We start from the raw sequence: 12,539 nt of genomic DNA on the forward strand, positions 1-12,539 counted from the left end.
GAGACAAGGAGAGGAGAAGGACAATAGAAGGATATTGAGCTGGAATAACAGTGTAACTGACTTCTCAGCAGTTGCTTAAATTGCATCAGTCCCATAAACTGGGCCACACGTGAGTGTGGGTGCCCCGAGTAGCACTCTTCCCTTAAACCCTTGATGATCAAGTACCTGTCGCTTCTGGGGATTACTGCACTTACCTTTTTTTTTATAGTTGCCTGCGGTCTTTCCAGGGCCCATTGCAATCTTTCCTCCCACTGCTGCTTCTGTCTGAGCTTTTCCTCTCAGCCTTTCGAAGGGAGCAAATAAAGGATGGGTCAGATGCAATACGCAGCTGCACCGAGTGTGCTTTTGACGTGCAGCTCGTCTAGTAACGTTCTGCCAGAGCACAGGGGTTCAGGTGTAGCCAATGCTGGTTCGTTGCTGTGAAGGTGGTGAGAGAGAGAACTTGGTGCAGTTGATCCTACTCTTTCTGGAGTGAGGGGAGGAAAAAGCACGTTAAGCTTTGCAAATGGAGATGTCAGATGGTTCTGTTACAGACATGGTCTGTGCCACCTTCAGCAGGCGGTTTATGCCTCTACAGTGGACCAGGACTCTCACCAGCTTTATGGGTGAACGATGCTTGTTGTGTCTTAAGTTCTCACCAGTGCAACCAAGTCGTTAACGTACAGGTGGGAGTAGGAGGGTTTTACATCCACGGAGCTACACTTTGCCTAAACAGGCACAGTGGAGGCTGATGCTGGTAACTGGCTCAGACTCCCTACGGAAACACAGTTCTGGGACAGAAATGGGCTCAAGTTATTGAACGCTATGGCAGAGAGGAAATGAATTCTTAACCTTATGATCTTGAGAATATTTTTAAAGGCTTTTCGAAGGTGTTGATTGGTTTTGCTTTTTATTTGGAGGAGGGGGAGAGGGTGTGTCAAATTCCTTCCTGAATTCTCCTCCTCCATCCTCAGAGCAAAACAAGTGCGTGTCTGCCTTCTTTTGTGAGTTAAGAGTGCGAAACCAGTCACGGAACATCAGGAAGAAGCATCACACCCTTTCTACTACAAAGGTGAAGGAAGATACAGAGAAAGAGAGTAAGTAGGAGGGAAATGGCACTGTTTTGGCTTTAAATCATCACACTATTTTTTCTTCTCTGCTGGATCTGCTTCACTTGGGAATGGCCAGGTACAATCAGCTGTCCAGTTGCATCTGTGGTGTTTATGAGGGGAAATTTCATATGTGTAACTGAGCCAAAAGGAATGTGTCTTATCTTGGAACCTAAATTTATTGTATTAATTTGCTGCTATTTAATTTAATAATACAAGTTAAGTTAAAGAGTTTTGTAGAAGAAACTTTTGAAAGCTGGCATTGCTGAAAAGTGCCCTTATGCACCTATTGAAGTCTGACAAAATATCAGGGGGTGTCAGACTTTGAGTGTGTTAAATAATAATAGAAGAGTAATTTTCAATTTAATCAGTTTAAATATTGTTACTGCAAATTGCCTTCTTAAAATGATGATTCTTATCATGGAATCTGCTCGTGAGATTTGTTCTGTTTTTTCTTCTTCCAGATTTTGCACTTTTCTAATGTGACCTCCAGGGCTTTTCTAATGTACCTGTGGGCTGCTGCTCACTGATCAGGAGATGCAAGTTCTATGAATGTGAAGCCATTACAGAAGTAAAATGGGATGTATTGGTCACGTGGGCTTTCAGATTGATGTTACAGTGTCTTGGGTTGATCTGACAAATTTGGCTCTTTCAGTGGCTTTGCTTTTGACTGTCAACATTTGAAAACAAAGGCTTCATTTCCAGAAGAGGGTCTTGTCCTACCTTAGCCTCCGTTCCTTTCTTTTGGCTTTCTCAGCCTGTTCTATCTTTGCTGGTGGGATTCTCTCCAAGTTGTCCAGTAAATCATAGAGCTGTTTTTCTATCACCGTTAGCATCTGCACTGTCTGCAGGTTTGCACTGTTTTCTCCGGTGCAGTGGCAATAGACTTCCAGCACCTTTTCGTTCAGGCTTGTGAGCATTTTGTCCTAGCAGTGAGGGGAGAAATGGTGAGAGGCACGGCTGGGTTCCGCCCAGTAGAACCACAACATCCCTCCAGAAGCAAAGGACATTAATACACTAATTTCCTCAACAAGACTCAATGGCTTGTTTCCCAGTTTGCTTAGCACCAGTGTCTGGGACAGATGGCTGTATCGAGCCATCCTTCTGTTGGTCTCATCTCCCCAGCTTTTCTGTGGCCTGGGACAGGTTGCAGCTGCCCGGTTGCCTCTGAGAGTCCTGCTCTCACCTTGTAGCAGCTGAATGGAGTAGACACGTTTGCCCCAGTTTGCTGCCAGACCTGCCCTTGCTATAGCTCCACTGCTGAGATCAGTGCTGATCCCGTCCCAGTGCAGCCCCGGTCTGCTTTATTCCCAGGATATGGCTGGTGGAGAGGAGCCGTTTAGGCACGTGTAACCCCCCCTTGCCTTGATCTCTGCGTGTACCTGGTCATCAGCTTTGTATTCTCCAGAGGAAGAGAGGTGAACTTTGAGCTTCAGATCTGCTACTTTCTCTTCTTCCTTGGCGATGGAGGATTTGAGGGTGACTACCTGCTGTTTCAGCTCTGCTAACTTCTTCTCCCTAGGCCAAAAGACAAAAGAGGCGTTTTGAAAGAGCATCTCTGAAACACATTCCTCCTCTGCTGCTTTCCAGCCTGGGGCCTTTCCTCCTGCTGCCGGCAGATGGAAGTAACGCTTCGTGCCAGTGCTGGGGAGCTTGCACCCACAGCTCTGAGAGCAGAGGGAACTTGTGATTTTTCTGGGATAACGGTTACTGTGCTGGTGTGGGGGAGGGAGAAGTAACATAAGTCAATGGGGGAAGTAGATTACCTTTAAAAACTTTCACGAGGGGATAAGCTACACTTTAAACGGGAATATGTGTGTCTACCTGCCATGGAAACTGTTGCAATACTGCAACAACGCTTGGGTTCCCTGCTGATTTCCTCTAGGAAGGGTTTGCATTGAGTCGGAATAGGTGCTGGTCTGGGTCACGCCAGGATATGCCTTCTCTCTTCCTTTGATCTTTCTTTATGGGAATTACACAATACTTCTGGCTTATGTCTGCTCCAGTATGCTAAAAAGTTGCTTGTGCCTTGAGGACTAAGGAACTAGTCCCAGGCTCAAGTCCCATCTCCTAAATTACATAGATGGGACACTTTCCTAGGAGCTCACAAGATGGTGAGTTGGATGGGCTGCAGCTGGGCTCTAAGGTATGAGAAAGAAACTTTGTCGTGTGCTGCGTGAACAGCAGTACATGTGGTCTGCAGCATGCAGCCTGATGGCAAGGTGCTAGTGGGCAGAAAAGGAAGTCACTTATGTTTGAATGCTGGAGCACAGGGACCCCTTCCCACCACTTGCAGGATCACACTTACATGCTTTCATGCGTGGTGATGAAAGTGTGTTGGACGTTGTCCAAGCTTTCCTCAATCTCCTGGGAATTCTGGATGAAGGACAAGTTCTCTTCCTCCATCTCGGTGAAAATAGACAGCAGTTGTTGGGGATCAGTAAAATACAACTGAGGCTCCTGGAGTAGAAAACACACAGGATGAGTTTTTGTCCTCCTCTAGCTTCTTTTCCATTGGTATACATGGAGGTTGGTCTGCATCAGCCCTGTCTGTTCAAATGCTCTCCCATGTAGAGAGGTCCATGAGTGTCCACCTACAAACGTCTCCCACCTTCCTGCTGTGTGTAGCTTTACGCTGCCCCAGTAGCTCACCCCCAAAACAAGATGCAAACATCTGTGAGTGGAAAAACTTCAATTTCAGACATAAACCAATAACTTCATGAATTTAAAAATTTCCCATTGTATGATGCGATATCTTGTTGGGGGATGGGAAGCTTTAAGATGATGGAAGATTTTTGGAAAATGGAGGAGGAAAGTTAAACTAAGGCATTTATAATGTGTGTTTTTAAAACATGAACATTTATGAATGTATAAACATACATTTATAATTGGTGGCTACCGTAACTGCTCAATACCATAATGAATGATTGGAAGGTGAGAGAAATTAGTAACATCAAGAAATGACATGGGACAAACAGAAAGTGTAAATATTTCAACACAAGACTTCTGACCTCATCTTCGTCCGAGCAGGTTTCGCTTTCTGCGTCCTCCAGTGAACTTCTGAAAAAGCATGATGTGTATCAGGCCCTTAGAGAAATGACAGCTCAAAGGAGACCTTGTTAGTGAATCATGAACACTGTTGTTGTTTGCTGTTGCTGTTTGCTCCTGAACAGTCCTTTGCACATTCACATGTTTGGCCTCCCGTGACTCTGGGCTGTTTGGGGGTCAGTAGGAGCTCAGGTCACACAAACATGCAGTGTGGGACCTACGTCTGTCCACAAGCAAGCTGCCTTCTGAGCTGCTCTGGGCTCTGTGGCCAGCAGGGCTGGGACATGACGCATGAGCTTGAACTGAGGGTGTTGATCTAAATGCCTTTAAACTTGATGGGAGGATGTTGGAGTCAGTACATAAGTATCGACGTGCACACCTGATGGCATTCTACTGTATTTTGATTTGTTCCAATAAGACCCAGATCTCAATATGCTCACAGTGAGGTGAAGAGTAGGTTTCCTCTACACTGACTCCCAGTCAATTGAGTGCTCTCTACAGTACGTAAGTCTGTTGTTGGCGTTGTCTTGTACTTACGGTTCTCTTGTTGATAGAGGCTTCAGGAAGTTTTTGAGCTGTGGCCCGATCTCGTGTAATGACCTGAAATCCAAACTCTTTGAAGACAGCAGGGAACTCGGCACATCTGTATAACTGGTGCTATAGGGGCTGGCAGCATTTGTTCTGGCTGTCGGACCCTCACCTGGAGACAAGAAGAGATGTACACTTAGAGCATGGGGCTGTCCCAGTGAGGAGTGGGCAGCTCTTCCCCGGCACTCACCCTGCTCTGCGGTGCTGGGCAGCAAGGCACTTTCCTCATTAGCTTTGGATGCTGTTTTGAAATCCTTTTCCTTTGTGTGCTTTTTCCCATGTTCCTCCTGCCACTCTTTCGGAGATAGTTGATAGAGGAAGTCCCTGTACATCTTGTACTCCTGCAGAGTATTCTCGAATCTGGATATATCACTGGGGTGAGAGAAGTGGACAAAGTTTATTAGCAGGGAGGAAAGCCCCTGTTTGAACAGGTTTTTTCTAACTCTTGATATTCAGCTTCACCCAGAGAAGGGACGAGAGGGCACACGTCTTCATGCACATGTAAAGACAAATGGGAACCTGCCCTGTGGTTCCTCATGTCAAAGCTGCCTGGTCACATCTCTGTGGCCAGATCCTTGCTGTGGCACTGGGCTTGCTAATTTGGGAATTTTTACTTAAAAATGAATGAGAAATCTTGCCAGCTCAACTCATAACAGGAATTACAATTTTTTCTCTTCTTCTTCTTTCTCCAAGTCATTATTAAAATGCATTTTTAGTTTTGTTTGATTTTTAATCTGAGACTAGGCGTTTAACTTTGGTTTTGGAATGTTTATACTTTTTCAAGATATCATTAAAAAAGCTAGTCGAGTTGTTTTAGAAACAAAGCCAGCATCTGGAATCCAAAAGCTGAAACATTTTAACTCTTAAAATTGAACATTTTTAGAAATCTTTTCCCCGATTCCCTTTCTCCCTGAAAGCTGTGAGGGTACAATGCTGTAGGGGCTGTTAAAGGCTAGGCAGGAATAGTGTGCAACCATTACCTTTGGAGGTTCTCTATTTGGGAAGTGATTTCCCGGATCTCTGTTATTTTCTTTGTCTTTGCTGCCCTTTCTCTTTCAGCGCTAGGGAAGAATGCATAAACATAAGCCATAAAACAATTTAGCAGTAAGTGGACGGTGAATTGAGGTGCACAGAGAAAAAGATGTGAGGGGAGTGTTAGAAATCTCTCTTATAGATGTATCCCAGGTGATGCTTGGCTCCTGCCTGAAGGCCTTGCTTGTCTTGGCAAGGAGAGTATGGGGTCCCAGCAGCACCTCCAGGTTAAGGCCTCCCTAATTTGGCTGCTGCTGAACGTCAATTCCTGCTCTGCTCTTGTGATAACTGTAATGGGCCAAAGTGATAAATTTGTTTCACTTAGGGACTGTTCCTGCTGTGAGGGGTTGGGCAGAAGCATCTGCCTCTTGTAAGGGTGTTGTGAGAAGAATGGAAGTGGTGAGGTCAACAGCAGGTTCCTTACTGTAGTCAGATCAAGGGCTTTTTCAATGAGGGGATTCCTCAGCTATTGATCTCCTTCCTCTCTTTCATTGAATGTATGGAAAGGAAGTGTCACCAGGACTGTAACTCTGGGAAAACTCAGACATAGAGCATCCGAGGATGGATGCTGGCCAAAACCCTGCAGGGAGGACAAGCAAAAGACCTCCAGTGTCCAGAACAAAAGAGCACACAGGTGGTTCCCTCAAATTCCCTTACATTTTCAGGGCTTGAAAGTAGTTTTTATGGTTCTCCCTCAAGAACTCATCGAACACGACAGCATCCTTCTCCAGGTCATGTTCAGCCTTTTCCAGTTTTCTTTCCTCGTTCTTTATTAGGTTCTCCATCCTTTGAATCTCATCTCGCTTTACTGCCATGGCATACTGAAATGAACCCAAAAGGCAACATGGGCACATCGGTTAGCAACATGATCACACAAGTTGTTTGGGTTTAAAGGTATGTGGGTGTAGCTTTGTTCTTGGTTACCTTGTTACCTTATAGTTGTTGGCAGGGAGAGGGTAGGGATTTCAAACCAAGGTATGTGTCTTAGTGCAAACTAGGTGCATAGAGGCCAGGAGATGTTTCAGAAGCAGCATAGCAAATAAGCAGTGAAACTGAAGACAGAATCCAGAAGTCCCAGCACTGTGTTAACTCCTGGCTGACAAGAATTGATTCAGTTGTATTACAGCACAATAATACAGGTGAATAATGGGGATATTCTGTGATTATTGATCTGTGACTGTGATATTCTAGCACGGCTGCCTTATTTTAGTTTGGAATGGCTCCCAGATATAATTTATGTCTGGGACAGCAGGAGCCAAAAGGTCAGTGTATCTGCACATCTCACAAATGAAATAGTTGCATGACTGCTATTGAATGGCACTAATGACCTATGTTCCTTCCTTTCTTTCTTGGTTGGGGATTGCTGGGCTGTAGACTATGAGTGTCTTTACCACAGGACTTGGACAATCAGTTCTGAGGTCTGACATGTGCCTCCTCGGTGTGATTTCTAGGCAATGGATCTCAGGGGAAAAGAAAACAAAACAAAGCTACACATAGAAGAATAATTAAATGAACAGAAAGTAACATTCTTAAAACCAATTACCTCAAGTAAAAATATCTCTCTTCTGTCATTTATGTAGTCACGGAATGTCTCCTTTTCTACCGGGTAATCTGAAATGAGGATATAAATATAATCAGACTAGAGGGGGAAATGTGGTCAAAGTAAAACACAGTCAATATGGAGGCTGCCATGAGCATGGATGTGGTTGGCGCTGGAACCAGCAGTACTGATTCTCTTGTTATAGTTTTGACCTTGTTTAGCATCAGTTTCATACGGGCTTTTGTGGAGTAAAGCCAGGTAGAAGAGAGTGGAGAATTTGGTCCTTACGAAAGTCAATGTCCTCTATACATTAATGGCAAAGCTACTCCTCATGTCAGAGGCACAAGATCTGGGCCCACATCCACTAAAATCCAAGTTTAGGTCAGCTTAGTAGAAATGTCTCCATGACACAAGGTCCTGCACGCGCTCTGCTGATGCCCAGCAGATTCCCAGAGCTCACAGCCACTGCAGAGGCCATAGGGTTGGTGGAATCCAGGCTACTGCAGTGAGGGTGATACATGCTCCATATGTAAATGCATGAGATAGAGATGGCCCAGCCACGCAGAGGCTGGCAAGATGCAGCATGTAACTATTGTGTCTGCAAGAGCTCACCAAAGTCAGTTGGTGCTAACTGCTGCTCCCATCCCCTCTTTAATTTTTTACTTCAGGCTGTTAGCCAGCTGAGCAGCACCACTACAAATATAATAACTGTTCCTTACAATTTTTAGTGGCCATTTTCCATGAAAGACTCTTCTGAAGAGTTTTCAGTCTCTCTTCATCTGTTGTCTGTTTTTTGTCCTCTTCTTCCTCCTGTTGCAGAGCTTTCCTGAACCCTTTTTGCTTTGCTTTTGTTTTAGTGGAGCAAGTCATTTTCTCATGGATTTTCGTGGTCTTCATCCTTTCACGTTCCTACGAGGAGAAGTCAGTTATGTGGACAGTTTGATTATGTGCTTTGTTTGCTGTGATTTTTAAAGATGTCGGTGGTTATTCACAGTCTAGAAATTTGCAGGCTACTAATATCCTGCTGATGTGTGTTTGCCTGGTTTATCTGACTAATCGCAAAGACATTCTCTCTTGAGGCAACTGAAACACTTCATTTCTTAGCATTTGTTCTCATTAGTTTGTTGATTTGTGTTCTGCATCCAGCCACCAGCTGTGCCAGTTTGTACCTACTCAATGGCTTCATTTTTCCTTCCTGGATTATTCCTGGGAGAAAATGGAAATTTTCAGAGATTCATCCTTCAAGTCCCCTAGTAAAAGGGAACAACAGGACAGTTTGCACTCAATACCAACTCAGTACAACTTTCACAAAAGCATGTAAACTCTCAAGTTCAGATTGAGAGGATCTATTCAAACCCACTCCAGAGCTTTCTAAAGGATTGTTCGTGCTCAGTGCTTTCACAGGGGCTGAAGTATAATTCATTGCTCTCTGCACACTTCAGGCATGGGTTAGGCTGAGGACGTCATTCAACAGACATCCTTAGCGCACTTCTTCCTCAGCCTTTCCCCATACTTATATAGTGACCTTCAACCCCAGCTAAAACCAGACTATCAGTCATCAAAGTGACGTGAGGAGGCTTGCTTAAGCTTGTTTGGAGCCCTCCATTTGTGATTTAGAAAGAAAGACCTCTTGCTTTCACACTACTACCTGCCTTCTGCAACCACATACAAGAAGACCTCTCAGAGATGTGACGACCTCTTAATGACTTCCCACCCACTTTGGATTGCATGCCCTAAGGAAAGTCCACTGCAGAAATAAGGAAGAAAGAGACATTCCTGACACCCAACTCTCTGGTCTGATGGGTTGAAATTTGCTATCTTATGGAGAGAAATCTAAGGCATGAGACCCACGTTGTCCTTATTCCTAGGCATTCATATTATTGGCAGTTCAGAAGAAGGTCACATCAAACATTGGAATACAGCTTCCCAAGCAGAAATCCCAGCCTGTTGAAGTGGAAAGCAAGAGATCTTTCACCAAAGCTTTATGTAGAAATCAATATTAACAGCACTTGCAGGTATCTTCTTCAGGAATGATGTAAGTAAACAAAATGATCATATCCAGATTTGCACTAGGAACCACCAAGCCTGTGCTCAGATCTGCACTTGGTAAAGTTAATCTCATCACAGACTTCAGTGGACTTGAAGCTGATCTGAGGCAGTTTCAGATCAATTTGGCAGCTATTGTTTCTCTCGTGCACTAATTTTGGTATGATTTTGTATTGGTTGGTTGCCTGCCCTAGTGAACTGCTTGTACGTATGTTGGCCTAAAGCATGTACACTTACCGCCTGAGCCTTTTTTCTTTCCTTGTCCCTTATTGAGAAAATATCAATATCTGAAGGAATTGTAAATGGATTTTTCATTGGATTTTTTTCATTCTCTTCTGGGCTTTCTGCAAAAAATAGATTAGGATGTAGCAGTTGAGAAGCAGAATATCATGACCCAGTGCAAGGGGACCCTGATCTGCTGCACCACACCTGAAAGGTGGGCAGGCAGCCGTGCTCCAGCTGTAGATGTCTAACGATGCTGAATCAAGAGTGGTGAGCTGGATAGGGCTTATAAGGAGCCAGTGATATAACTGAGACCTCTGTATTGTTTGTGTCACTTGACCATATCTGCTGATCAACTCAGGATTTCAGCCAGGGATTTTTAGTAGTCTAAGAGCTGTTCTACTCATCTCATCTGATCATGGGCAGAAGGGGCTGAATACAGGCCTCTCCTTTGACCTAACAATGAAAAACTGCCAGAGCATCATGGTCTTACCTGACAGCACAAGCTGGGTTTCCATTCCAGGTTTGAAAGGGAGACTTTTAGATGTTGACTCTGTATGTGGAGATGGCATCTTTGACCCTGACCCAAGGAAAACCATAAACAAACCAATCAGTTGGGACCTACCAGTAACTGATGCAGCAGATTTTACAGCAGTGATGGGCCTAGGGGCTTTCTGGATCTTAACCACTGAAACATTTTGTGTCTGTAGGAATTAAAAAAATGTTTCAATAAACTGAAAAATGTTTGTGTTCTGACCCCTAGAAAAGATGTTCATCCCTGGCTTATGTGAAAGCTGTGTAAAGCCCAGTCCTACTTACATATTCACTGATGGGAAAGCAAAGACAAAACAATTTGGAGATAAGAAGCAACTCAATTCTCTTGCCTCCTATTCCACCCGCATCTCCAGTTCTCATTCAAACCCATACTTTTTCATCCTCCCATTACTGGTTCATGAGCAACATTTTTACTCCCTAAAGCTCTTACCAGAAATTGCTTCAGGACTGTGGGTTTCTTGTGATAAGGCTGAATGGTTGTTGGACAGCACAGACATGCTGTAGGGAACTCTGTCGTGTTTAATTTTAGGCTGGCAGACTGTTGAAGGTCAGGTTTTGGTTTCTTTGTAGTCTTTGCTATGGGTCCTAGGGGAAAAGTCATAATTGTAATGATCTCACTTACAAAGAACAGATAGACTATTGTTAATGTTATCTTTTAATCAACAAAGGCAGCAAGCTGGGTCCAGGGAGGTATTAGTTCAATCGATGCGATTCTGCTGCTGGGACCATTCCTGGTCTGCACTGATACAAGACACAGCAGAAAATATCCTCTTCCGCTTGCACTAGTTTTAAGGCTATTTTAGAGCATCAGTTTTTGTTCTGAACAGCCTCCAGTTTTTATGTATTTTGAGCTAAACTCATCTGGCCTAATTTCCATGTACGTCCTTGGTGCTTTGTGTTTCCTATTGGCTGTGTTTCTGCAGCTGCCCAATTAGTATCTTATTCTTTGGATTCCACTGTTGATGAGACGCAGAGGTTGAAGTAGAATTTAGGCTGTCTGAATATGCCCCAAATGTTTTCTCTTTCCTTTTCAGTTCCTGCAGTACCTTTTCCAAAAGCCTCCTTGACTGGCAGCTCAGATTTCATGTCTCTCTGAACTTTGGCATGACTTAATGGCATATTTTTCTCTAGGGATGCCTCATCTGCATCATGGAACAACATAATCCCTGCTGCTGATGTGAGTTTTGGAGAAAACCCCATCAGGGCAGGGGTAGGAAGGCAGTCAGATGCCTGCAGCGTTCAGTCAAATGCACGTTGGGAAATATGCAGAGCAGTTGCAGCAAACACCTAGATGTTCATCCCTCTCAGCACACACCTTGACTTCTGTAATCTAAACCCCTTCTCATAAAAATCTTCTTGTTCATGGGGTCGATTTAAATTCCTGCTACAGGGAATGGGACTGAAAAGCAGGACTAGACAGAGGATACTGGCTTACGGAAATCACTTGTCAGTGAAACTCAGAGATAAAAGTGATTTATAATATAATTTTAGCAAAGTATAGGAATTCGTTTCTAAATTTAACTTTTTGTTTCTAAAATTAACTTCTAAATATTCCTTTTATCAAGATATTTATGGTTTGATGTTGCTGGTTTTTTTAATAGATTATTTGCACAACACTTTGGAAATACTGCCAAAAGCTACAGAAGTGCTAGTTGTCCTAAGTATAATCATTAAGATCAATAATGCCAATAAAAAATTGCTTTGTTGCTAGAATCATTTGGCATATATTTCACTGCCTCTGATGTTTTTATGTTTCAGTAGCTACATACCAATGACCAGCAGCATGTGAATCAATAGATAAGGCATTCATGGTTTTAATTTACCAATACATTTATTCAGCGCTTTTCCCTAGCATCAAGCTGCTGTGCAGAAAAAAATACACGAGCGTAAACATTCAAACAGTTCTAAGAAATAATACAATAAAATCCATCCACCATGTTCCCAGAGCACTGGATGAGAGTATGTTTTATACACTCAAATGATTTAAATGATACCATCGCTTGCAGAGAATGCTCGTTACGCTCACTGGGGAATCTCTCTAAGTTCTGAACTGCACAGCAATTCTTCCAGGGACGGATGTGTCCCATTTCCCAATACATACCTCCCCCCAATTTGCCCACGGAGAAGGAGGGTGGTTAGCGCGTGTGATTTCCCGGTGACACACGCCAGCACCTCCTCCTCTTGTCCGAGTGAGACGCTGCATCTGATGTCGAAAACAGAAAAGAACTTGCTGTGACAACCCTCACCCCATTATTTCTTGGTTTCTTACCCAAAGGAGAGCTCCTCCGGGCTGCTCTCCTGAGGGAGGCCGCGATCAGATGTGGCCGTGGCCGTGGTGCAGCTCGGCTCTGCCGTTGTTCTCTTGTTTGCAGTGCCATGGAAACCTGCGCTCCCGTTGCCGGGCAGTACCCGTGCCTGCG

General features: G+C 44.0%; 1 protein-coding gene across 1 annotated transcript; it reads right to left on the minus strand.

The window, feature by feature from the left end:
* Positions 1-390: 390 nt before the first annotated feature.
* On the minus strand, positions 391-10,082 carry CFAP100 (cilia and flagella associated protein 100). The gene is made up of 13 exons (XM_086619035.1): positions 10,058-10,082; positions 9,580-9,686; positions 8,016-8,205; positions 7,300-7,367; positions 6,414-6,577; positions 5,705-5,785; positions 4,915-5,096; positions 4,674-4,836; positions 4,100-4,148; positions 3,397-3,548; positions 2,471-2,606; positions 1,812-2,014; positions 391-466 (listed from the first exon to the last, which is right to left on the minus strand). Exons 1-13 carry the CDS (start codon positions 10,080-10,082, stop codon positions 391-393), a joined length of 1,596 nt encoding a protein of 531 aa, XP_086475161.1.
* Positions 10,083-12,539: the final 2,457 nt, after the last annotated feature.

The sequence above is a fragment of the Tauraco erythrolophus genome, chromosome 12 (genome assembly GCF_009769465.1).
Source record: "Tauraco erythrolophus isolate bTauEry1 chromosome 12, bTauEry1.pri, whole genome shotgun sequence".
NCBI classification, from domain to species: domain Eukaryota; kingdom Metazoa; phylum Chordata; class Aves; order Musophagiformes; family Musophagidae; genus Tauraco; species Tauraco erythrolophus.